Raw genomic sequence first — 26,167 nt, 5'->3', positions numbered from 1 at the left:
GAGAGAGACATAAGATGTTAACATAAGATAATAATAATGATTTGGTGTGAATATGATATATATTAATATATTCAATATATATATATATTAAAACTTATTTGATGTGTTTGTTGTGTGCGATAAAAGTTTGCACTGTAATGGTATGGCATCGTATCGTCGATGAAAATCAAGGAAATCCGCATTTTATTAATTTTGAAGGCACTCTACGATATGGTGTATGTCTGTATGCATGTATGATATGTATGTATGTGTATGTATTGATATGTATGTGCTGTGCCCTCACATTTAGGTCACTTGAACTTTTAGCAAAGCATAGCCAAAAACCTGAATCTCTCTCTTTCTCTCTCTCTCTCTCTCTCTCTCTCTCTCTCTCTCTAAATACTGAAACGGTATGTCTTTTCTTTACAGTTAATAATAAACAATAATTCAACAGAAGCTGCGATTTAATATATATATCTGGAAGAGCTCTCTCTCTCTCTCTCTCTCTGATAAACAACTCCTCTGAAATATAACGGTGCGACCAATGAGAGGTCGGCCTCTAAACCAAATGGTTGATACGTCAGATGTAGTGATGATTTTGATTTTTGTCGTCGCGCTTCTCCATATTATTAACATTAGTTTTATTGCCATTCAATGATTATTATATTAAACTATATTAATACTGTTATATATATTGTCTGCAAAAAAAATGTTTTAAAATCCTCGCTCATATATAAACTATAACTTACTGTATATATAACAGTAAAAACTTATTGTAACTTTTTTTATTGTCATATAAAAGTTTCAATAATCAATTGGACAGTTAGTTAAATAATTTCAATCAATTTCAAGTAAACTATCCCCAAATGAGACCGGCCTACTGGTGTATGTCAGTCATGTTTGTCACCCTATTGTTCATCTATTTAACGGCAATTAAGCTGATCCGCGGTCAAGAGATTGACAATACATATCATGATTATACTGCGATGACTGATCTTCTTAAGACATACAGCCAAACATATCCACATCTAACACATCTCTATACTATTGGAAAGTCCATACAAGGTATGAATAATTTGATTTAATTTAATAATTTAGTTTTGTTTATAATGTAATATAATTTTTTAATATATTTGTAAAACTTTAGAAATTTAGTTTAATAATCAATTTTTTTTCAATAATCTTGTATACAGTATATGTTGTATAGATTTGTTTTAATATCAAAGTTTTTCCTTTAGTTATTTGTGAAAGTTTTATAAAGTTTTTTTTTGTTGAGCTATTGATCAAAATAATTATTAATAATCAAATACAATATAGTATATATATTTATAATCGTTAAATTGACAACAGTTTTAGCAATTAATTAGTTTTTTTTAAAAAAACTTTAACATAAATTTATTATTACTTATAAATTTTATAAATAAATTCTTGAAAATTTTTAATAAACTATTAATTTTTTTTTAGAAAAAATATTAATATCCTAAAATTTCCTAAAAGTTATATTATTTATTTTGAATTTAGTTTAGATTTAGTAAAGCTTAATCAGTATTATTCAAATTGCAATTATTTATTATACAGTATTAGTATATATTTTGTATATATATATATATAGTATTAATGATAAAATTGCTTATTATTATTATTATTATCAACAAAAAATAAATTATAATAAAGGAAACGCTCAGCAATTTTATTTGATAACAACAATTCATTTGCGGAAATCAGATAACATCCCTTATATATTAATTAATATATAATATTATTATCAATAGTAATACATGAATTTGTTGGGGAATTAAAATGTGCAAAAAAATATATAGAAATATAATTTTTTTAAATCTAATTGCTTGTTAAACGATAAATATAATAAATATTGTTATTATAATTATACACTTATTTTTTGTGTATTGAAAAAATTTTTTTACCCCCCATAAAATATTTAGGCAGAGAATTATGGGTATTATTGTTGTCTAAAAATCCAACGGAGGAACCGTTATTAAAGCCAAATGTTAAATATGTAGCCAATATGCACGGAAATGAAGTATTTTTAAATATATTTATTTAATAATAAACTATATAATTATAAATATAGTTTTAATTTATAAATTAATATATTTTTTTGTTTAAATTTTTTGCCACAATTAAAAAATGTTTTAGGCAGTAGGCAGAGAGCTAATGCTAAATTTGATACCATATCTGCTAAACAATTACGAAACCGATACATATATTAGATCATTGCTGGATAATACACGGCTGCATATAATGCCATCGATGAACCCGGATGGCTTTGAAAATGCCATTGAAGGACAGTGTACTGGTGGACAGGGAAGGTACCAATCAATCAGTCATATTATATATTATTAGCATTATTAGGGATATTAACTATCACACAAAAAAGATGATTTTATTTGATCGATTGATTAATTGTATCAATCATTTATTAGATATAATATACGTGGCTTTGACCTGAACCGCAACTTTCCCGATAATTTCAAGTCCAACAGTAAGGCCCAGCAGCCGGAAACACAGGCCGTACGCCAATGGATCGATTCGGTACCGTTCATACTGTCGGCTAATCTTCATGGCGGTGCACTGGTAGCCTCCTATCCCTACGACAATACACCCAATTCAAGTCAGACTAATTTTTTAACTATGATTTTTTGTTTTATTTTGGTTTAATAATTAAGAAATTTTTTTAAAAAACCTAAAAACTCAGTTTTTAATAAAAAAAACTTTTTTTCCTCAACAGTATTATCACAATTTACGCTACAGTCAAGTGAAAGTCGGACACCAGATAATGATGTTTTCAATCATTTGGCTCTCACTTATTCATTGAATCATTTGACTATGCATTTGGGTCAGCCCTGTCCAGATGGTAGCAATACTGGATTTGTTAACGGCACCACCAACGGTGCTCAATGGTATCCATTGACAGGTATTATGTGTTATCAAATATGTGTCACACACATGTATGTATAAAAAAAATATGATTATTAAACTCAATAATACTGTAATATATTAGGAGGAATGCAAGACTATAATTACATATGGGGTTCATGTATGGAGATAACACTGGAGCTATCGTGTTGTAAATACCCGGCCCGTCAGGAACTGAGCCGATACTGGCGCGAAAATAAGCGATCATTGCTTCTGTATTTAGGCGAAGCTCATCGCGGTGTCAAAGGTTTGATTACCGATCGGTCCAATTCCCAGTCGGCGGTTACCAAAGCTGTACTGAAAATCAAGGGCCGAGACATTAGTTTTAAGTCATCAAAACGCGGCGAATTTTGGCGCATATTATTGCCGGGTGTTTACACTTTGCAAGTATCAGCTGATGGCTACCAGTCCTTAGAACAACAGTTTACCGTTGAAGATGGTCGCATAACTGTCCTCAATATACAACTGACCCCCACTACTGCTACTACTGGTTCTTCTACTATTGCATTTGTAAGTAGATTCAGATGATGATTGTATCAAGTAGATTTTTCTATTTGTTTTGTTTTTGTTAATTTTAACTAACATTTTTGCATTCAAAAATAATAATTTTTATTATTATTATTATTAATCTAATCTAAACTCAAATTTGTAAAATGATTGTTAATAAGACTAACGAAACAGTTGGTCATATAAGAGCTGCCAGAGCCACACCATCTACTACTAGGACAACATCCACAGCAACAACAACAGGACATCCCGTTAATGATAAACAATTTTTATTGAACACAATTGACAATGAATTAACTAATGAAAACATTATTAGACACTATAACTATGATCCGCCACATAATCTAATATCAAACAGCCATAATTCAAATCAACAATCATCACAATTAATCAATTGCTTAATTTCGTCATTGATTTTATTATTGATTTATTATTAAAAAATACAAATCTAATGTGAAATTTGGAAAAAAATCAAAAAAAAAATCATTTTGTGGTATCCAAAAAAATATTGCTCAAAAAAATCATTGAATCAATTTATCATAAATTAAAAATTTTCATCAGTGTCATAAACTGTATATATCGTAATAATAATAATTATTATTTTAATGTACATTATAAAAACTAACCCCCTACCCCCCCATCTACAACTAACAAATTGTTGCATGTTTAATTTTATTTTGTGGTGTCGGTTTAAAATGGGTCTAATATTTTTGTTGTTGAACCATAATAATACCAATTATACTGATCCAAACATATTATCCATAATTATCATATCATATATATATATAGCATCATAATCAACGAACCGGTAGTTTAAGACCACCTCAATTTAGTAGTACCGCTACCACTGCAACCAACAACAATAACAACAACAATAACAACAACAATGGACTATTGATCTCAACCTCATCAGTCACGTCACCCATAAAGCCATCTAAGCTTCAGTTTACCGATAATAGCCTACCGTCGCAAAACTCCTACCTAAGCATTAGCAACAACAATCACTCGCCGCCGCCCAACCTATCCGATTCATTGGCTCCGCACCAGTATACTTGGCCCGGTTGGCCAACCCGTGTGGGTAATACAGGTGCTGTTCAGGGACAACAACAACAACAACCAGCTGCCGGTGCCGTACCGTTTTCTAACTTATTCAACAATCTATCCAATAGACTAAATGGTTGGACTAATAATTGGGGATAAATATTAAATATTAAAATTAAATTGAAATGTCTAGAAAATTATTATTATTTTTTTGTTAGTAATTTATATACTGTATATTGTAAAAAATAAATATATCATTTTTTAATTTTATTTTTTTTAGTATAATAATACATAAATATTTTTAAGTTTTTTTGATTGCACAATATATTATTATATTAATATATAAAATTATATACAATGCCTATTTGTAAATGTTACACAAATATTTTTAATATACTAAATTATTAATATTATAACTTTTTTTTGTTGTATATAACTTAAATATTTAATTTTTTTTAAATAATACTGGTAACATAATATCAAATAATACATAAAGTAATAATGTTTACATATAGTTTCAATATATTTATATTATAATTATTTGTATAAATTTTTATAAATTTTTCTTATTATTATAATATTTTTATTTTATTATTTCTTTTAAGTAAATTTTTTTTGTTTAAATACTAATTAATTTGTACTGTATTATTTAATATAATAATTTTTGTTATTGTTATAATATTTATATTATATTTACATTGCAATTAATCATACGATTATAATAAACATACTGTATAATCATGATTTAATAAGTTAAATATAATTTAATGATATCATATATCATATTGTGTGTTTAATATGATTATAATTTATATATATAATGTCCTAAATAATTGTTAACATTATATTCAATAATTCATTATTATTTGTCGATATTAAGTACAAATTTAATATATATACACACATACATAAAATAAATCATTTATAATAAAACAGGTATATTTTATCATTTATAATGAAATTATTATTATTATATTATTATATGGATAAAGTAGTACATTGAAACTTATTACACAAATTTATAGTTTAATTGTATTGTCTAATAATTTTCATAGTTTACATATACTGTACTGACAATTTAAATATATATATATATTATAGAAATAACAATTAAATTCAATTGTAATTTAAAATTTAAAGAATTATTTGTTGTTAAAAAATATATTGAATATATTGTTTTTAATATTGAAATTTTTTTGTGATTTAATGAAACACTAATTTTTTTTATTATAAAACTATTATCATATATATTCTATAACTTCAAAAAAAATTTTTTTTGTAATAATGTTAAATAATGTTAAACTATAAACTAAACAAATGTAAAAAAATCTAACAATTAAATGTTAAGCCTAGCATTGAAAAAAAGTTTGATTATTACTTTATGTTATTTTATTATTGTTTTATCCAATTCAATACTGTATTAGCATTTTATATATATACTGATTTGTTGTATTTGTTATACAAAATATCTTAAACTTTTAGTTTATTATTATTTATTATTATTATTATTATATATAAACAGTGCAAACAGTCCATTAAAATTATAAAACTGTGTGATCCACCTATCATTTAGAAATGTCAAAATTTTCACATCACTGACTATTATATTGTTATTATTATTATTATTATATTTGATGTCCTTATAATAATGATAATAAAAAACTTATAGTTTGTATAAGCTATTTGAATATTATAATATTAAGACATTTTTTAAAATAAAATAAATTTTATTATTTGAATATATGATATATTTTATTATTCAAGCATACAATTTTTTTATGTTTATTAAATAGAGATATGCAATATAAAAAATAAAACTAAAATTTTTGATAGTTTGAATGCTATAGCAAATATGTTTTTGACTTTTTGGTTTTTTTTATAATAGTTAACTATCTATGAATTTTTGTTAGATATTATGAGAAATATTTTTTTATATATAAGATATATGCGAAAATTTATAGTAATATAAAAATACGGTTACATTTTATATATACTAACGTTAGTATACAATTATTAAGCAATTTTCTATTAACTATATACGATTAAAATGATTTTAATATATATCTAGTAATAAATAAATTAAGTAAAATCGTGATAATATTATATTATATAATTAATCTAAATAACTATGATATGGATATAATTATTATACAAAATAGTCTATAATTAATGTGACCACTGGTCAACATTGCAGACACCAAAAAAAATGTCGGTCATATCAATTAAATATTGATTAGTATATAACCTAAAAATAAAATAAAATAAAATTTAAGATAACAATTATATTTTATGCTAATTTTGTGGTAATTGTGGTAATTGTGGTAATCATATATATAGATATATTTAGTTGAATATCTTTTTTTATAAAATGCACATGGGCATAAATTTGATTAAAAAATAAGTTATATACAGTAATAGACACGCTATTGCGGGGGAACGGTATGGTGTGTGTGTGTATACTTAAAAAAAAATAATTGTGGATACGGTAGGTGAGCATACAATTACAGTACTACATATATATGCCTTAATTATAATTTACTTGAATTATTATTATTATTATTTTCTTTTTTAAAAAAAGGTGGGGTTTATGTTGTTGTTTCACTTGAATCGCACATACAGTTCAATACAAATCATTTCACCGAAAAAAACAGTAAACAGTAGTCTCTCTTTCTCTCTCTCTCTATCTGTTTATATATCTCACCAAAAAAAACTACTTTTCAAAACACTTTTATGTGTCTTATAGTGTTATTTAGTCAAAATAAATTGAAATATTTTATCGATCTATTAAACACTAATGTATTTTTGATTGCAAATTTTTATGTATATATATATATATATATTTGTTTTTTACCATTTAATTATTATTAAATGTATAGTTAATTTTGTTTTTTTCTCAATTGCAATCTAGAAATAATGACCTGTACACAAAGTTTTCATATAAACTATAATATGATATATTAATTGTGTGTATATATTATAAAACCATAATGTACAGTTACTATACAGGTATATATATGATATACCGTAATGTAATATTGTGTAAGCATTAACAATAATAATAATAATAGCTATAATCATCAAAAAATTTATATATACCTGTTTTTTATGTGTTTTTGTGTGTGTAAAAAACTATGTGTGACCACAACTTTATATACTGTATAACTTATATTATATATATATATATATATCATAATAAATAATTATCTCAAATATACAGTAAATTACATTATTTTACTACACCAGAGATAGAGAGAGAAATAAAAATTAATTTAATGACTCCAAATGTGTGCCAAAAGTTTTTTGAATATTTTATTTAAGATTTTAATTTTAACGTAAAATTTATTATTATTATTTTTTTTGGTCACAACAACTACAATAACTAATTGTTTTAGTATAGTATATATGTGTGTTACCAGTAAAATATGTTTTTTTTAAATATGTTGCTGGTGAGATAGATATATGGATTTAACTAATCTATATATTATTTAAAAATATATTTATTTATTTGAAATTCAATGGATTTATAGTTAAAATTTTATTCATCAAAAAAACTACTACTACTACTACTACTACTACTACCACTAGAAAATGTTGTCACCATTGGATTATGTGTTACTTCATTTGGGAAGTCCTGGAAGATATCATATATTTCTGGCATTTCTCATATGTTGTCTACAATTTGCAGTCTCATTGTTGCCAAACATTTGGATCTATTATACGGAAGAACCGCCACATCGATGTCTATTAAAACAATCATTGTTTACCAATTCAACAGTAGTCAGCGATAGTGAATGGTTTCCATCAGTTGTCATCCGAAGTGATAGTAATAATAATAATAATAAGTTGCGGACACTTGACTCCTGTGCTATATATTTGGATCCATTTAATCACTGGAAAGGTACCCAAATGTGTCCGCACGGCTGGCAATATAGGCCCGAAAATAATGAACACAATGTAGTTATTGAATATGATTTAGTATGCGATCGTCGATATCTCCTAAATTCACTGTTTTATTTAAGCCATATATCAGCCATTTTGGGGGCAATTATTATAGCCATAATCGGTGACCGATGTGGCCCTAAAAATGCTGTATTGGTATCGCTTTATCTGTTTGTTTCGGCCGCTGTTTCACTGCATTTTGTGGCCGACTTTCTTCAGTTTTCGCTATTATATTCATTGCAGATATTCTTCTCATCCGTAAGTAATCACTAATTTTTTTTATTAAAAAAAATAATTATTTTTAATTTAGTATTAATTATCTATTGATATTAGTTCAACGTTATAAAAATTAGTATAATTTTTTGTTGTTGAAAAAATTGGCATTTTTTAAAAAAAAAAGTTAATTAATACCAGTGTTTATTAATAAGCATTTTAATGTATTACTTGATACTTACAATTGTTTGATAATTATTGTTCAAAATTTGTTTTTAAAAAACTATTTTTATAAGTTTATTATTATTATTAATATAACAATAAACTAAATAGTAATATAATAGAGTACAGGTAATTGTTTAAATAATTAATATATAAGCAAATCTATAAAAGTTAATTAAATTAATTGACTATAAATTTTTACATTACTTTACATTCAAAATTGATTTTTAAATTTTTAAATAACTAAAAATTAATTATATTTTAGATTAAGTATTATATCTAACTTTTATTGAACTAATAATTTACAATAATTTCTTTTTTTTAAATTGTTTATTGTTTAAGGGCTTACAAATAGTAGCATTTGTATTGCTAATTGAATTATTTGCGACACCCTATCAATTACGAGTATCCCTTTACTGGGTATGCTTTCAAATCATTGCCTCACTAATGGTACCGATGCTCATGTGGACTATACGTAACTGGCGTTACACACAACTGGCCATTTCGGTACCGTGTATTGCATTTTTTACCTACATCTGGCTATTGCCGCAATCGGTACTCTGGCTGGTAGTCGAAGGTCGGGTCGATCGGGCCGAACAACTCATCGAACAGTTGGCCCAACAAAATGGCAAAACACTTGCACCGACCTATCGTATACATCTGCAAAATATGTTGGCATCCATTCAAAGTAGTTCAATGAGTCAATCGCTGAGACATCGGATACTACCGAAGCTATCATCGCATGGCCTGCGATGGTATCTGTTTGTCCATTTCTATCTGTTTTTCGTAGTCGATCTGACCACTCATGTTACACAACCGCAAACATTTAGATTGAATGAAAACAAATATATACATCAATTTTATAGCTCGCTAATGGATTTGGGCACCGTTATGCTACTCTATCATTTTGCAACTAGGTAAAATTATCCACTATTTTTATTATTATTATTATATATATATAACTTTTTAAAATATTATTGATATGTATATAAATAATTTTTACCAATCAATAAAATTATATGTTTTGTATCTAACAATATAATTATTAAAAAGTATAAACAATTAGAAATAAATTTATATAAATTTATTTAATAATTAAATAATTAATAATTTTAGTATTGTAAGTATAGTATAGTATATTTTTTATTATTATTATAAATTTTATATTTAATTCAATTTTCTATATATAATCTTTAAAACATAGAAAAAATAAATTAGTATGTATTTAATATACCTGAATATATACTATTAATGCATTATCAACAATTATATAAAACTAATAAACATACGCTATAATAGTTTGTAAATTAATAATGTTAATTATATTTTTGTATTTATAATATATATATATATATATATATATAAATTTAGAATTGGACCTAGATTCATTCAATCATTCATATTCATAATAGCTGGTATCCTATTGATGACATCGATAACATTACAAGAAATGCTTCCTAAAAAACTTGATATAAACGGTATTTTTTTTAAAAAAATTAAAAATTATTTTCAAAAATATATTCAGTATATTTAAAAGTAATTTCTACAACTAAACAAAACAAACAAAACAAACAATATTATGTTTTTTAAAAACATTTTATATATTTTACTAAATTGTGTAAATAATAACTTTTTTAAAAGATAAAAACAACAAATTAGTTATATTTTGTTGATATATAATTTACAACAATAACAACAACAACAAACTAACTAAAAAATTTCCTTATAATTACAGTTCCCACTGATTTTGACTTCCGTTTACTACTATTACCCTCTGGTTTGATACTAATGTCACGGACGCTGACTATCTGTTTGCCGGCCCTCACATGGTTTCACGCAATTAAGACAATGCCCACTGGCATTAGGTTTGTCACATATATATATATATACTGTAGATATTTGTCACTATATATAGTATTTAAAGTTATCTTTTTGAAATTAAAAATTTAAAAAATCAATTTACTAAAAAACATACGAAAATAAATATCATATAAATTATATATAAAATGTTTCTAAGTGTATGAAACTTTGAAATTTTTCAACAACAAAAAATTGATTTTCAAAAATTGATTTTCTAAAAATTTCGAGGAAACTAATAAAAAGCTATTTTTTGTTTGTTTGTTTGTTAAATATTTAGATATTTATTTTTTTTTATAAAAAAAGACAATGCATTGAAGCATTTACTAATATAAGAAAATAGTTTATATATATATATATATATTTTCAACCAAAAAAATAATTGTTTTAATATTGTTTATATGTTATGCTAAATTATATACTAACGATAATTATAGTGTAATTTACAAAATAATAATATTTATTATTATTATTATCTAAACTTTACCGTAGATATACTGTATATATATATATAAATGCCAAATATAAGCCAATTTCAATAATCAAATGAACCAATTATCCTTTAAAAAAAAATTTACTTTTACTTCAAAAATAACTTTTCCTTATAATTGACTTTTTTTAAGTTTTTTATTTTTTTTAAATACTAAATTGCAAACACTATTAAAAATTTCGCAATGCTAATAATATACCTATATATATATATAAATTAATTATTTAATTATAAATAACGATTTTAAAAAAAAATATAATAATAATATTATGAAATTTAAATGATTTCAAAATTTTTTGGTATTAATCTTATTTATTTTTTTAACTATATATTAATTTCAATAATAAGATTAACCAAAAATAGGTAATTTCAATAATAAGATTTAATAAAAATAATTAATTTATTATTATAGGGCTATTGGTTTGGCTGCATGTTTTACTTGGAGCCAATTGGGACAAATGTCAGCACCGCATCTACTAGTGCTGGTTAGATATATTAAATTTATTAATCATTATTAAATTAAATTAAATTTTATAAACTGTATACAACAACAAACACAGTCGGATCTGATTGCACCGTTCATACCGATGGGCTTATGTGGTTCACTACTAGTAGTTGCCGGCGGACTATCCTTACTGTTGCCCACTTGCTATCGCAAACCGTTGCCCAATACCGTTGAAGAAGCTGAAGATAAAGATGCTGCTGCTGCTGATGATGATGATATTAGTAAGCAGCTTAGATATCCCAGTTTTCGGGACTTGAAAAACGGCCAGCTAAGCACCGTAAATGTCTATACTATTGGACCACCAAATGGTGGTAATTCATCAACATTGGACAAAACAATTGCAAAACAACATTCAGATTTGACAGTAACAACAGCAACAGGTCATCATCATCATCATCATAACCATCACCATAATCATCACCAACATCAACCATCAGCATCATCATCATCTCATTATAGGCCCAATACCATCTACGATGATACCGATTCTAAACTATCGGATATAGAAGATTACAATGTTGGTGGTAGTGGTGGTGGTAGTGGTGGTGGTAGTGGTGGGGGAGACAATAACAATTGGAGACTATTGTCCAACGAGTTTCAAACTAGATTTGGTGGTAACTATGATATAGCTAATGGTGGTGGTGGTGGTGGTGATGATGGCGATGGTAGTGATCTGCTGGGACCTCTACCAACATCCACAACATCAGCAACAACTGGCGGCCATAACTATCACAATGGCTTCAATCAGATTACAACTATTACAAGAGATTCTGTGGCCGAAACCAATCTATAATTATAATTATTAGTATATTATTTATTATATATTGTATATCATATGTATTAAAAAAACTATATATTTCATTATTTAAGCTTATAATATAAGTATTCAATTTATTAAATATTATATTTAATATATTCAACAAAATATACTCTCTATAAAGTTTATATATATATTAAATTTATAGTTAGTTTATATTATAAACTAACTATAATATACATGTATATGAAATATTTATACATTTAATATTAAATATTAATAAACTTATTATTATTATTATTATACATTTTTTGGTAATAAAATTTTAGTACTACAAGTATTATAATTAATTTAATAAATATATATTCAATAATATAAAAAAATAATGTTTGCATAATTTTATATGAAAAAAAAAATTTTCAATTCATCTTTCATTATTATCTTTGTATAAAAATACAGTAAACTATTATAATGATAATAATTAGAAATTTATTTATTGTGTATAAATAGATAGCAATTTTATAGACCTTAAAAATTAAATTGTAGATTAAAATAGCATATTATATACTGTATATACAGTAATGGTTTCGCTCTATTTCTATTAAATGTTATTAACACTTAATACAGTATAACACACACACACACACACACACATATATATATATATACACACATATATATACATACACACACATACACACACACACATTATATACAGTAATTTACAAATATGTGTATTTCACAAATTGCTAGTATTTTTTTATAATACAAATTTAATTGGCGTCAAACAAACAAACTTATTTTAATAGACTCAGTAATTAATTGCAATAAATAAAAAATTGTTGAAACTATTTATTTATTTTTAATTCAATGTCATTTATTTAGTATAGTTTTTTTTCAATAAAAATTAAGTCACTTTAAAAACAATTTGTTAAAAAAAATAATAGTTTTCTATTTAGTAGATAAGTGTTCAAACAATAATTGATTTATTGGTCAATAACCCATAAGATGTTGATACCCGATGAGCCCAAATTGACGCGTCTAATAATACCGTAATAATAATAATAATAATTAATGTATTTATAATTTCAATAACAAACAACAACAAAAAACAATTATTTAGTACTAATTTTAAAAAAATATACCCTAAATGTCCAAAATGTTGTGTTTTGATGCTATAAATAAATGATATAATACTATGAAATAAATTGTTTCGTCCGACAGGTAGTTCCCACAGATCATCATTTTTAGTAAACAGCTTATAATGCGGTGGTTTTGATTTGCATTCAACAATATAGATAGGACTGTTGGGTGCATTTCCTTAAAAAATTGATATTAATTGAAATTTAATAATAATAACAATTTTAATAAATATATATTTGACTAACCATTTAATGACTTGAAATAGACATTAGTAAATGTTTTACCATCGGGACAGTTAGGATTCGATGGTAGTCTCATATCCATATAAGTGCAAAATAAATGCATTATTATCTTTTTTCGGGGGGAGGGGGGAGGAAACAAAATATATTTTTTTTTTAAATATATATAAATTAATTATAACTATTATAATAGTATTCACAAAAATTTACCGCTGAATCGGTAACCAATTCATCATTCCATAGCTTAAGATTAAAATAGCCGCCAGAGTTCCACTTGAATTGGTTAATAGATCCGCCTCGAGATAACTCTATTATAATAATAATAAATTTTAAACACTTTATTAGCGATAATATACTTGATTTTGTAATATAATATATAATTTATTATTTAAAAAAAAGACTATAAAATATTCATTTATAAAAAAATTGTCGATAAAATACTACAACTATTTATATACAGGTATATAAAACTACATGTAATGATGTATTTCAATAACAACAAAACAAATAAAATGTTTATATAACCGGAAATTATAATTCAGTAATTTACCGATAAATTGTTATAATATAATTGAAATAATAAATTTAATAATCATCACAAAGAAAAATTTATTAAATTATATTATCGTAACTGCCGTTCAAATAACAAAACCAACCTTTAATTCGTTGAACCAAATATTGTTGATTAGTATTCAACTCAAGAAATGGTAGAAATGTTTCCAATGAATAAAGTTTTGAATTCTTTAAACTAATTATCCGTTTAAGAACCTGAATATTTGACTCTAATTGAAGACCAAAAAAAAACAAAATTATTTATTAAATTTAAAGTATAAAAAAATTAAAAATTATTTAAATAATGTATTTTTTTTATTTAAAAACAAAACATACGTCCAATAACAGTATCCGAGTGTCCATTTTTGGCTAACAAGTCATTTAATTTATCAATTTGTTGGACAACTCGGCTAAGTATTGTCAAACTAATCCATTTGCGAAGATTTTCAATCCATTGATTCATAATTGTTTCATCGATTTTAAATTTGATTAAAATCTAAAAAATAGTAATGAAAACACCAAAAAATGGATTTTTTAGTTAAGCGGTAAATAAAATGCTAAATCAATTAACAATATAATAAATATAAAAAGTCTCACTGAATCCATAAGCTTGGAAGCGCTTCCTGACTGATCATTGTCTTCCAAGTGGTCATCGTTTAGATGCAAAGGCGATGCTACGGCCAGTTGATAGACAGATGATCCGCTATTATCGTCGCCGACCAGTGACCAGTTGTACGATTGTTGTTGTGAACCATTGTTATTGTTTTTAGACGACGCCAGACACTCGGCCAGTTCGTCCAATCGTCGTTCTTGTTGTTCAAATTCAGTCAAATACGTTGACAATCGCTTCTCATTGTTGATCAACGACTGGCGCGGCGACAGCAGTTGACTGCTAGACATCGTCGATGATCGCGATGACGGACGCATCCATTGCCACGACTTGGAGCTGACATCGACTGACGAATCAAATTGTGTACAATTCAATGAGTCGGACAATTGAATTGAATTTAGCGACGAATGTCTGTCCAGTGATATATCGGATAAGGCGCTCATCTCGAAGATTGGTTTAGCGATACTGTCATCGATGGTAGTATTATTATTATTGGCAGTGGCTTTTGTTGTTTTCTGATTGTTGTCATCCACCGGCTTAATAGGTTTGAAACCGATTTCATCGGATCTAATGGCAAACGCCCGTAACTGCGATGGACTAAACTCCAGTTCTTTCATCAAATACTTGCGCCAAATACAGACATAGATTTCGTATACAGTATTCACCATTAATATGATCATTAAGAATATATCTAAAAAATTAATAGATGATAATCAACAATACAGATGGTATTATAATAATGATAATTCAAAAAAATCGGTGGTCACTAACCGATCAATTGGATCAACGAGTTGAACATCACTAGATCTGGTGCCAACAACATTTGGCCAACGATATGATATTTACTATTTATGGATAAACAAAAAAGAGTAATTAATAATAATGGGATCAGCTATTATGGATGGATGGATGTCACAACATACTAGTCGATGGCCACAATTGCCGCAAACGTGCCATTGATTATTGCCCACCAAAACGATTGACGCGATTGGGTCAACAATTGTCGCCGTTTTAACAGTTGATCCATTGATGCAGACATTGTTGTTGTTGTTGGTGGTGGTTGTGATGATGACGGTAGTGATGCTAACAGTTAGTCCACAAAGCAGTTGCTGTCATACATATGAACACAACTAACTGATTGATTGATTGAATCAATTGTTTTTCAAAACAATATGAAATTCATATGAAATGTATTAATAAAACAGTTTTCATTCAATGTATATGTATTTGAGTTGACTATTGGCGCCACTTATACACTGATGATCTCACGTGTCATATATTAATATAAATTTACTGTATATTACTGTACTGTATAGTAGAGAAAAAACACATCAATAATGTGATATAAAAAAATAATTTTATGATTTATTTTAATTTTGTTTTTTTTAAATTAATTAATTACAATAATAATTATTTGTTATATTTATTGATTTGTAGATCAATTGTATTTTTTATATAGACCTATATAATCAAGTATATTGTTATTATTATTAGTTTTAACATTATATATTTTTTTGTTAAATTTATTGAAATATTAATTAAATATTCATACTTAAAAAACTAATTATTAATTATTGTAACTTTTAAAAAACAATAATAATTATTATTTTATCATTATGAAATTAATTATTTATTTATCTATTTTTTATTTTTTAAATCAATTTGTTTGTACCATTATATAAAAAATGTTAAATTATAAATAAAAATTTATTTAGAGCTATTAAAATTATTTTTTAACTTTTTTTTGTTGATGTTATTAATTAAATGTATGTTAAGTAAATGATTAAATATACGGTAACTGTTAACTGATAATAAAGTTATTAAAAGTTTAGATTATGATATTATTTATATTTATCAGTATTTTTGATAAACATTTATTTTGTTAATTGATTAAAGTTTTATCAACAACAAAAATTATTTATTAATAATAATACAGATAGCAATTAAATATATTGAATACCCTTTTATTTTTGATAACTTTTATATACTTTTGTGTACTTTAGAGTACAATACAATGGCATCTATCGGATATATAATACATATTTATTTGAATGTGTTTATAATAATACATTGCATTTTACGGTATAATACAAGTATACAATATTGTGTACACTATTTATAATCATATCAACAACAACAACAAAAAAATAAAAATTGTTTTTTACATATACTTTATCTCATAGTATGAGATACAAGTGAGATACAAGTCTATAGTTTTATATATATATAATTATTTGTAATCAGCAGATATTTACTTGAAAATTTGATAAATAAAATTTAATATCATATTTATCATGCAATGAGTTAGTGACATAAGTATATCTAAATATATACAGTATATATATATATATCACTAACTATAATGTATATACCAGTACTGTATAATTGTTGCTATAATTATAATTAAATCAATTATCAATTAACTGGTAATTTACAGTATTAATAATTTAATCAATGATTTTAGTTGTTTAATATATATGCCTATTTGACTTATAGTGTAAGATATATGCCATTTAACATGTATGAATTTTTTTTTTGTTGAGTAGATTGAGTAAGGTCACATTTTAATAACAATAATTTTTTTTTAATATTTAGGTGACATGAGTGGTGACGACTATAATTTTTTTTTTTTGGGAATCAATTGGTGACAATTTTTATGTGACAACAATAACTTATTATTTTATTATTATTGTGTATTTCAATAACCAATAATAAGTTTTTGCTGTATTATTATTATTAAACTAATCACACATTTTTTAAAAAAAAAGGTATGTGTCATATACTGTAGTATTTATGATGTCATAAAATTTTATATATAAAAATTATTTTATATGTTTTAAAAACAATTTTTATTTTATTTTTATTTTTAATTTGAGCATGATCGTCAATAATAATAATAATAATAATAATAATAATAATAAATTATAATTATAATACTAGAAATTTAACATCATAAATTATTATTATAAAGTTACCATTATATAATATTAATAATTTATATCCTATAAGATATATATAGTATAGTATAGTATATATTATATACACATGTAGTAAACTTGATAAATATTATAATTAATTAATTAATGAAATTATAATTATAAACCGTGTCCTGTATTTTAGCAATGCCTGGCTGGACATCATCGTCATCGACGGTCAGGCCATACGGTGTGCCAATAGGTCTACGGATATTTGGTTTACACCAACGCCTGCCACTGTCCACTCATCGGCTGATGGTTTTGATACTGACATTCATAGCCTACACCTGCTATCATATGTCCAGACGTCCGATAAGTGTGGTCAAGAATGTCTTGAGTCGTAACTGTTCCCAAGTGATTGTACCATCAGATGTAATCGTAACGAATACTACCGAAAATAATTGGTGCGATTGGCAGCCATTCAATGGTGAAGATGCCAACACTCTCTTAGGTATAGTTACCGTAAACCCCAACTCATGATTGTCTCAATCATTTTGATGTAAACCGAGTTGTTCACAATGTCTTCATTATTATTATTTTAGGTCTTCTAGACTCGAGTTTTCTATTTTCGTACGCCATATGTATGTTCTTTTCGGGATTTATTGCCGAAAGATGTCATTTACGGTACTTCCTATCGCTGGGAATGTTGTTAAGCGGTCTATTGACCTACGCTTTCGGTATTGCCTTCTACTATCAGATCCATTCGATCTATTATTTTATATTCATTCAGATAATCTGTGGTAAGTAGTAGTAGTAGTAGTCCTATCAGACATTTTGATGACTTACCGGTAACCACAAATTAATAGGTGCACTCCAGACAAGTGGTTGGCCAGCAGTGGTATCATCGGTTGGCAATTGGTTTGGCAAGTCTTCGCGCGGTCTAATCTTCGGCATTTGGAATTCGCATACAAACGTCGGCAATATCTTAGGCGCACTAATTGCCGGCTATTATGTCGAATACAATTGGGGTCTCAGTTTCATTGTACCCGCCATTATCATTGCCATCGCCGGGTTCATTATGTTCCTGTTTTTCACGCCGTGTAAGATATATATACTATATATGGACCATTGATTATGTTTTATTGATGATAATAATTGTTTATCTTATCCAAATAGATCCCGAAGAAGTTGGTATCTCATCAGTTGATATTCAATGCAATAATCGTATTATTAGAGTAAGTATTAGTTTATAAATATATAGTATTGAATTTGATAGTAAAATAAGATTATTATTTTTGTTGTTGTTGTGATTTTAAAATAGGTATCAATGAATAATACAACTGAAAATACTGGTTACGGTGATAATAACGAAAGTGTTTCGAGTACTTGTTCATCGACATCACAATTGGAAACCCTATCGACACAACAACAACACCAGCAGCAGCAACAACAACATCGCCGCAAATTGAGACCAATTGGAGGAATGACTGCCGTCGATGACAACAACACCGATACCATAGTTGTTAGTATTTATAATAATGATTGAAATTTTTGTGTTATTACCGGTAAATAATTTTTTATTGTTGTATATCTATTAGTTGGATGAAGAGCATCCATTGCTAACAAATGAGACACCAATGGAAAGTACAGATAAAAAGGCCGTCTCTTTTATGACTGCACTGAAAATTCCTGTAAGTATTTAATATTTGATTTATTTTTATTTTTTTGTAATTGTATCACAAATTATATATCATATTTAGGGAGTCATTGAGTTTTCTCTGTGCCTGTTCTTTGCCAAACTGGTCAGCTATACCTTCCTCTATTGGCTGCCAAAATATATTGGATCGTCAAGTATTATATTATTATTATTATTATTATAATTAGTTAATAATAAATTATTAGTAATAATAATAATAATAATTTATATCTGTTTTTTATTGATAATAATTAGCTGATTCATCATCATCTGATTCGGCATACTTGTCCACACCATTTGATTTAGGAGGTATAATAGGTGCTATAGTAGCTGGAGTTTTAGTCGATGTTACCGGCGCCAGTGCTCTCATATGTGTGGTTATGTTGATTTGGGCCATTCCCCTGGTTTGTATAATTTTTTTTAAAAATATATATATACCGTACAAATTGTTTAAATAATTGATTACCGATTTAATAAAATGATTGTTTATATTATTTGATTACCGATATATATAGTTATTCCTATACCAATTATATGGCAGTGTTTCCTATTGGCATAATATAATACTACAGTTCATAACCGGTACGTTTGTTAACGGGCCTTACGCTCTCATTACGACCGCCGTATCGGCTGAATTGGGTACAAAGTTGGCCAATAGTCACTCATTGGCTACCGTTACCGCAATTATTGATGGCACCGGATCTATTGGTATATATATATATATTTATAATCATCATTTTTATATGTGCAATGTTTTTAATGATGTTTACCTGTAATATTATACCTGCATTAATTTAGGTGCCGCTATCGGGCCATTGTTTGCTGGTTGGGTATCTCAAACCGGCTGGAATAATGTCTTCTATATGGTAATGATGGCCGACTTATTGGCACTGATATCGCTGGCAAGGATTGCCGTCCAAGAGTGCAAACGTATTGCCCGTAATAGACATCGATTTAATTTTTAACGACCCCACCGTTGGGGAGGGGGTTATTTGTTTAAATTACCGTATATATATATATATATGTTGTACAGTCTAATTTAATATTTAAGTTTTTTTTAATTTATAAATAAACCATATAAATATATCATCATTACATATTTACTAAAACAGTATATAATACTTAATTACAAAATTAAATTTGAGAAAAAATAAGTATTAATATATTTAATTTATTTACATACATAGCTTTATTTTAAAAATGTTTTTCATAAAAAAATCATATCATTGCTTATAAAATGTTATTAAATACTTTTAAAAATATATATTTTTTTGATGTAAATAATTTTTTTTATAAAAATATTTTGTATGCTTATACCGTAGTATAGGTTTAAATAATAAAAAAAATAATAATAAATTTATGTCATTTAAATTTAATAATTTATTTTTCATAGTTATTTTAATAGGGGGTAAAGTTTTTGATTAAATTTGTTTAAATATAATTAAGGTAAGTGGTTTTACATTTGATAACATTTACTGTACCGTAAATACAATTATTATTTGGCATCATATGATTGATGTGAAATGTTTTATATAAATATATTTAAAAAATAATTAAATTTTATAAATTAATAAATATAAATAAACTAATACCTAATTATCATTAATTACTAATCAATAGACATTGTGACAAACATCAAGGTTAACACACTTTAGAAAAATTGTTATATTTGAATACCTTATGATATACTATAATGTATATCAATTATAGTTAATTTATATTAACGTATATTATCATAAACGAGATAAACTTTATTAAATTACAGGTTAAATCCAGTACTTATAATAATAATAATAATTATTATTATTACAGGTATAATGTTTTTTTTGCGTCATATTATACATGTATACTATAGATGTATTTATTGCGAAATAATATTAAATTATTTTTTATTTTTAATTTAGGGTTGACATCGGACTACGGCTACGGTGACCAGATTACCAACCAATGACAACAACAAATAATAATTATAATTTTTAGTCAAGTTAAAATTAGTAAATTTTTGAAAAAAATTATATCATTATAAAAATAAATCCAAGTTATATTAAATAGATTAAAAATTATTATTTATTTAAAAAAAACTAAACTAAATTTTTTAAAAACAATTAAATGTTTAGTTGCTTTAAACGATAGTATGCGTGAATTATTATTATTTATTTTTTTTGGACAAAATTATTGGGAACCACTACTGTATTAATAATTATAATAAAAACTTACTTTAAATTATACTTTACAACTATAACAACAATACGCAACTGTAAAGTAATGTATGGATTGTATTGTAATGTTTGTAAACACACAACCAGGGTTTTAAGAAAATAAGTGCCTGCCCTGGCAATGCCCAAATAGATGCCATAAATGCCTGGCATTTTGGGCATCTATTTTATTTGCCTGCCAATTTAAATTGCTAAAAGCAACTGTATTTATAAAAATAATGTAATTTAGTGTTTTAACGTGTTAATTAAATTTACAATTATTTTACTTATTTCCAATTATATTACCTTTTAATTAAAGGTATACAAAACAAAAATACAAGCAAATATATTATAAAAACAATGTCTTATAAATTAATTAATAATATAAAATTTAAATAATAGGTGTCACCACCTGAAAATAGATGCCCAGGGCATGGCAGAGGCAGGGCAGGCATTTGGCAAAATTGGCATCTATTGTTTATGCCTGCCATTTTTAAAACCCTGCACACAACACATTGAATGTACTGTAATACAGTATTGAAAATGTTTTTATGACGTTATGTTAATACCAGACATTGAAATGTCTTTTATTTTTTAATTATAATTAATGTTTTGTTACATTCATATCATATGAATACTTGATTTTATTTAATTAATTAATTTAATTACCGATTAATATAATTAGTGTCCAAAAAAAAAATAAAATTATGAGTGATTGCGATGATAGCGATTGCGACTGTCATTTGGTGACCACTGTCGGCTCGGAAGTCAAACTCCGATGCAAAGGCGTTAAGCGACGCAAACATGTCCTCAGCGAAGAACAATATGTCCAACAGATTGACGATATTATTGAAAGAGATTTTTTCCCAGATTTACCACAAATGAGACAACAGTTGGTAATTGGTGGCACCGATGCCGCGGCTGCGGCGGCGGCTATAAGTGCACGCAATGAATTAGCCACCAAAGCTACGGCGGCAGCAGCGGCAGCGAAGATGGCCGCAGCAGCGGTGGCGGCGCCCATAACACAAACTCCATCGACATTTGAGACGCCGATACGGGACGTCAATGATAATAATAAAGATATGTTTGGAGATGAGATGTCTGTAGAAGAACAACGAAAAAGTGAAGGAAAGTATGGTTTGGATGAGTTTCTCAATAAGTATACCTCCGAAGACAATGCATCGTTCGAGACAATCCAAGAACATGCGGCCCGAAGACATCGTCTTAAATATGAATGGCTTTACAAAGACAATGCCGAACATAATGAACGAGTCAAAGAACTATTACAATTGCCATCGATTGAAAAGCAAGCAATTGAAGACAAAAAGTCGTCCAGTGAAGTGATAACATGGATCTACTCGAACCGTAACAGTGTTATGTATAATCCGGGTCACGCACCAGTTAAACGTGACGATATATTGTTGGCCAACACTAAGCGCCAGGAAGTAAATCATTTGAACACACGTTTCACTAGATTGCCGTTCAACGAATCGGTCAATCAAATGACAATAGCATTGGCCGCACAAATCAATCACCGACAACGCACTGGCAAAGTCGGTATCGACGGCAAAGAAATGATGGCCAAAGCGACGCCGCAAATAAATGGCTTCAATTTTGTTCCGTCAACTCCGACACCGAATCCCGATTTGTGCAGCGAATCACCGCTAATGACTTGGGGTGAGATCGAGACGACACCATTCATACTATCATCGGCTGGCAATACACCGTTGCATTTATCACACGATGCGGCGGCGCCCCTAACACCGGGTAGATCTCATTTTAAAATACCCGATTTACGGCACCGGGAAAAACTTGGCTTATCATTGGCCACAAAAGCGGCTCAACAGCATAGAGATAGTAAAAAGTCGGCCATCAAACGGGTTCAATCATCGTTGACGAGTGTTGCGTCGTCGTCGTCGTCGAAGACATCGTTTGAAAAGTTATCCAATATGTCAGCGGCGGCCCAAAGATTAGCCACCAATAAATTAGGTCTTCACAAGAATGTCGATTCAACACTAATGGCCAGCTATTCGCCGGCCAGAAATAGTCCCAATAGGACTCCGTTGCGTACACCGACCAGTGGTGGTGGTAGTAGTAGTAGTGGTCGTTACTCGACATCCAGATCAGCGACATTTGAGTCTCCAATAACACCAATATTGGGCTTAAATAACAAAAGTGTTAAAAATAAATAATAAAAAACTATTTTACAAAAACACTGTTAATGTAAATATTAATTGTAAAATAAATTATTAAATGAGACATTACTTTAACAAAATTAAATTCATTAATATACAGTATATATATATATATATATAACATTTTATTAAATTATATTAAATAATAATAGATATGATTTTACTGTATAATTGTTTTTTGATATAAAAGTGTAACATTTATAAAATGCATATAAAATAATTAATAAAAAAAAACATTAGACAATAATAATTACGGTAATACAGTATAATAAAAAAATTAATAAATTTTTTAATCAACAAAATAGAGGCACAGTTTGTAGTTGTGTATGTGGGGGGTGTTTGTGACAATAGTCGATAAATGTATGATTTGACTAAAATAAAGTTTTATATCACTATATTTAACATTACTATTACCGTACGGTAACTCAAAAAAAAACCGGTAAATTACTCTTTGTTAGTTTGTATTACTGTATTAATAATAATAATTAATTTTTTTGGTTAATTAAATAATATATATATATTAAAATATGATGATTATTGATAATAATAATAATAATAATATATATAATCACATTTTTAATCCGTTTCTATGATTATTATTATAACTAATTGTTTTAAATAATGGCTTAATTACCGATAATAATGTATCATTTGGTTTATAGAGTAGTAAACGGTTTGTTGTTGTGTTTGTCTTGAAATCATTAATATGTTTGTACATTACTTTTAGGCAATCAATCCGTGGACAGGTATGACTAAACAATGGTATCAAACCATTAGTACAATTGTGTTTCATATTATTATTAGTAGACGTATTGCTTTTAATATGATTTGATGTTTGATGAGTAAATAATCGTCTTCGGCGAAAATCATCAGATGATTGTTGTAACAATGGATCCACTGTTGATGAATCCATTAACAATGTATTGCTTAACGATAGTGGAATTGATACCAAATAATAGATAACTCGATGCTATTTAATCAAATCAAATCAAATAAGATTAACAATTATCGGTAAAATAAATAGTTTATAATAATAAGTTATTAACCGAACCATAGTAATGGCTTCATTGATGATAATGGCAGCGCTCAGTATAAACTGTGACCTTTTGATCGTCAATAGGCCTAATAATGAATAATACTGTGTCACTTCCAGACCAGACATATTGTCCAATACCAACAGCGACTCTATCATTATCATCGACAACAACAACAATAAGTATCAATTGGTAAACTATAACTACATCCACTATTATCTGTATACCTCTATAGACAGGAGTCCGCCAATAGACTAGTGCGATGACCAATACCGACGATATCGATGTCATCACCAAACGGTCCAACTGTTCAAATAAATAGAAGATAGAGAAGAGTAGGTTAAACAATACTATTATTATCTTTCAGAGATGTGCTACCAATTTGTTGATATTATACGACGACGAAACAATGGCCATCGTTAGGACCAACAGTCCAAACAATAGGACCACATCTATACGCGATTGACTCCGACTCACCACTAATTGGCAACAGTTTGTGAACCGATAAATGTCTAAACGTATCGGTTCGGCCATAAGATTGTGATATTGACGTCGATGTATAAGCATTGGACATGTGATGACCACATATAGGATATATGATTGTTAAGACACCACAACCACCGCAGTTGTTATTGAATATCTGGTTGACGTATGTGTGGCCACACATTAACCGATATCCCTATAGCCGTGTCTGAATACGCCTCCAAAAAAAAAAAAACGGTTTAATTAACCAATTAATTAACTAAAACAATACATCACTTAATCAATACAATTGATTTCAAAACATCGGTCATCGGATGTGGACAACGAATGAATAGTCTGGTCAGTTAGTCGTCCGTACCGAAAGTTAGCCGACAACAAGATTGTCCGGCAAATTGTAATACAAAATACAGTATTTGTATATAAATAAAAATAACAGTAATTTCTATTACCGTATTAAAAAAAAAACTGTTTGCTTATATTCAAAACCAAAACAATAGTAGACGCAGGTAGGCAATATATTATATAGACATGGTAGAAATAGGAAAAGTTATATAAAAAAATATTATTATAAAATATACACCTATAAAATAACTAAGTTTACATTAAATTTTAAGTATATTTTCGATACTCTAGTAGTACTAAAAATATATAATTGTGT

General features: G+C 27.0%; 6 protein-coding genes across 7 annotated transcripts; 4 read left to right on the top strand and 2 right to left on the bottom strand.

The window, feature by feature from the left end:
• The first annotated feature begins 690 nt into the window (after positions 1–690).
• LOC128953457 (carboxypeptidase M-like) lies at positions 691–4,623 on the top strand. The gene is made up of 8 exons (XM_054298939.1): positions 691–1,044; positions 1,923–2,020; positions 2,137–2,309; positions 2,424–2,611; positions 2,729–2,914; positions 3,002–3,426; positions 3,585–3,829; positions 4,236–4,623. Exons 1-8 carry the CDS (start codon positions 846–848, stop codon positions 4,621–4,623), a joined length of 1,902 nt encoding a protein of 633 aa, XP_054154914.1. The 5' UTR covers positions 691–845.
• Positions 4,624–8,052: 3,429 nt separating this feature from the next.
• On the top strand, positions 8,053–12,483 carry LOC128953455 (organic cation transporter protein-like). Its single transcript, XM_054298938.1, has 6 exons — positions 8,053–8,661; positions 9,181–9,755; positions 10,210–10,316; positions 10,574–10,703; positions 11,598–11,670; positions 11,746–12,483. Exons 1-6 carry the CDS (start codon positions 8,053–8,055, stop codon positions 12,481–12,483), a joined length of 2,232 nt encoding a protein of 743 aa, XP_054154913.1.
• Positions 12,484–13,433: 950 nt separating this feature from the next.
• Positions 13,434–16,222, bottom strand: LOC128953454 (transmembrane protein 209-like). The gene is made up of 9 exons (XM_054298936.1): positions 15,915–16,222; positions 15,763–15,836; positions 14,979–15,682; positions 14,718–14,877; positions 14,486–14,611; positions 14,040–14,137; positions 13,836–13,941; positions 13,593–13,767; positions 13,434–13,488 (listed from the first exon to the last, which is right to left on the bottom strand). The coding sequence occupies exons 1-9, from the start codon at positions 16,028–16,030 to the stop codon at positions 13,434–13,436; spliced, it is 1,614 nt and encodes a 537-aa protein (XP_054154911.1). The 5' UTR covers positions 16,031–16,222.
• A 1,210-nt stretch (positions 16,223–17,432) lies between these two features.
• On the top strand, positions 17,433–20,631 carry LOC128953516 (glucose-6-phosphate exchanger SLC37A2-like). 2 transcript variants are annotated; one of them, XM_054299000.1, is made up of 12 exons: positions 17,433–17,488; positions 17,587–17,759; positions 18,112–18,417; positions 18,509–18,706; positions 18,773–19,006; positions 19,083–19,141; positions 19,228–19,428; positions 19,505–19,597; positions 19,667–19,757; positions 19,858–20,006; positions 20,118–20,310; positions 20,401–20,631. In XM_054299000.1, exons 3-12 carry the CDS (start codon positions 18,114–18,116, stop codon positions 20,565–20,567), a joined length of 1,689 nt encoding a protein of 562 aa, XP_054154975.1. In that variant the 5' UTR covers positions 17,433–17,488; positions 17,587–17,759; positions 18,112–18,113; the 3' UTR covers positions 20,568–20,631. The 2 variants fall into 2 exon arrangements, with proteins under 2 accessions (XP_054154975.1, XP_054154974.1); XM_054298999.1 differs by having other exon boundaries at positions 17,447–17,511.
• A 1,717-nt stretch (positions 20,632–22,348) lies between these two features.
• On the top strand, positions 22,349–23,989 carry LOC128953453 (splicing factor ESS-2 homolog). Its single transcript, XM_054298935.1, has one exon. It carries the CDS (start codon positions 22,505–22,507, stop codon positions 23,987–23,989), a length of 1,485 nt encoding a protein of 494 aa, XP_054154910.1. The 5' UTR covers positions 22,349–22,504.
• Positions 23,990–24,545: 556 nt separating this feature from the next.
• On the bottom strand, positions 24,546–25,974 carry LOC128953436 (uncharacterized). Its single transcript, XM_054298919.1, has 5 exons — positions 25,797–25,974; positions 25,405–25,727; positions 25,254–25,332; positions 25,044–25,177; positions 24,546–24,962 (listed from the first exon to the last, which is right to left on the bottom strand). Exons 2-5 carry the CDS (start codon positions 25,591–25,593, stop codon positions 24,561–24,563), a joined length of 804 nt encoding a protein of 267 aa, XP_054154894.1. The 5' UTR covers positions 25,594–25,727; positions 25,797–25,974; the 3' UTR covers positions 24,546–24,560.
• Between the last annotated feature and the right edge of the window lie 193 nt (positions 25,975–26,167).

Source organism: Oppia nitens, unplaced genomic scaffold, assembly GCF_028296485.1.
Source record: "Oppia nitens isolate AA-2021 unplaced genomic scaffold, nextdenovo-longstitch-racon4-pilon3 scaffold22_pilon_pilon_pilon, whole genome shotgun sequence".
Taxonomy (NCBI): Eukaryota; Metazoa; Arthropoda; class Arachnida; order Sarcoptiformes; family Oppiidae; genus Oppia; species Oppia nitens.
Note: the sequence above shows the minus strand (reverse complement) of the source record. Positions and strands in the feature narration are given on the sequence as shown.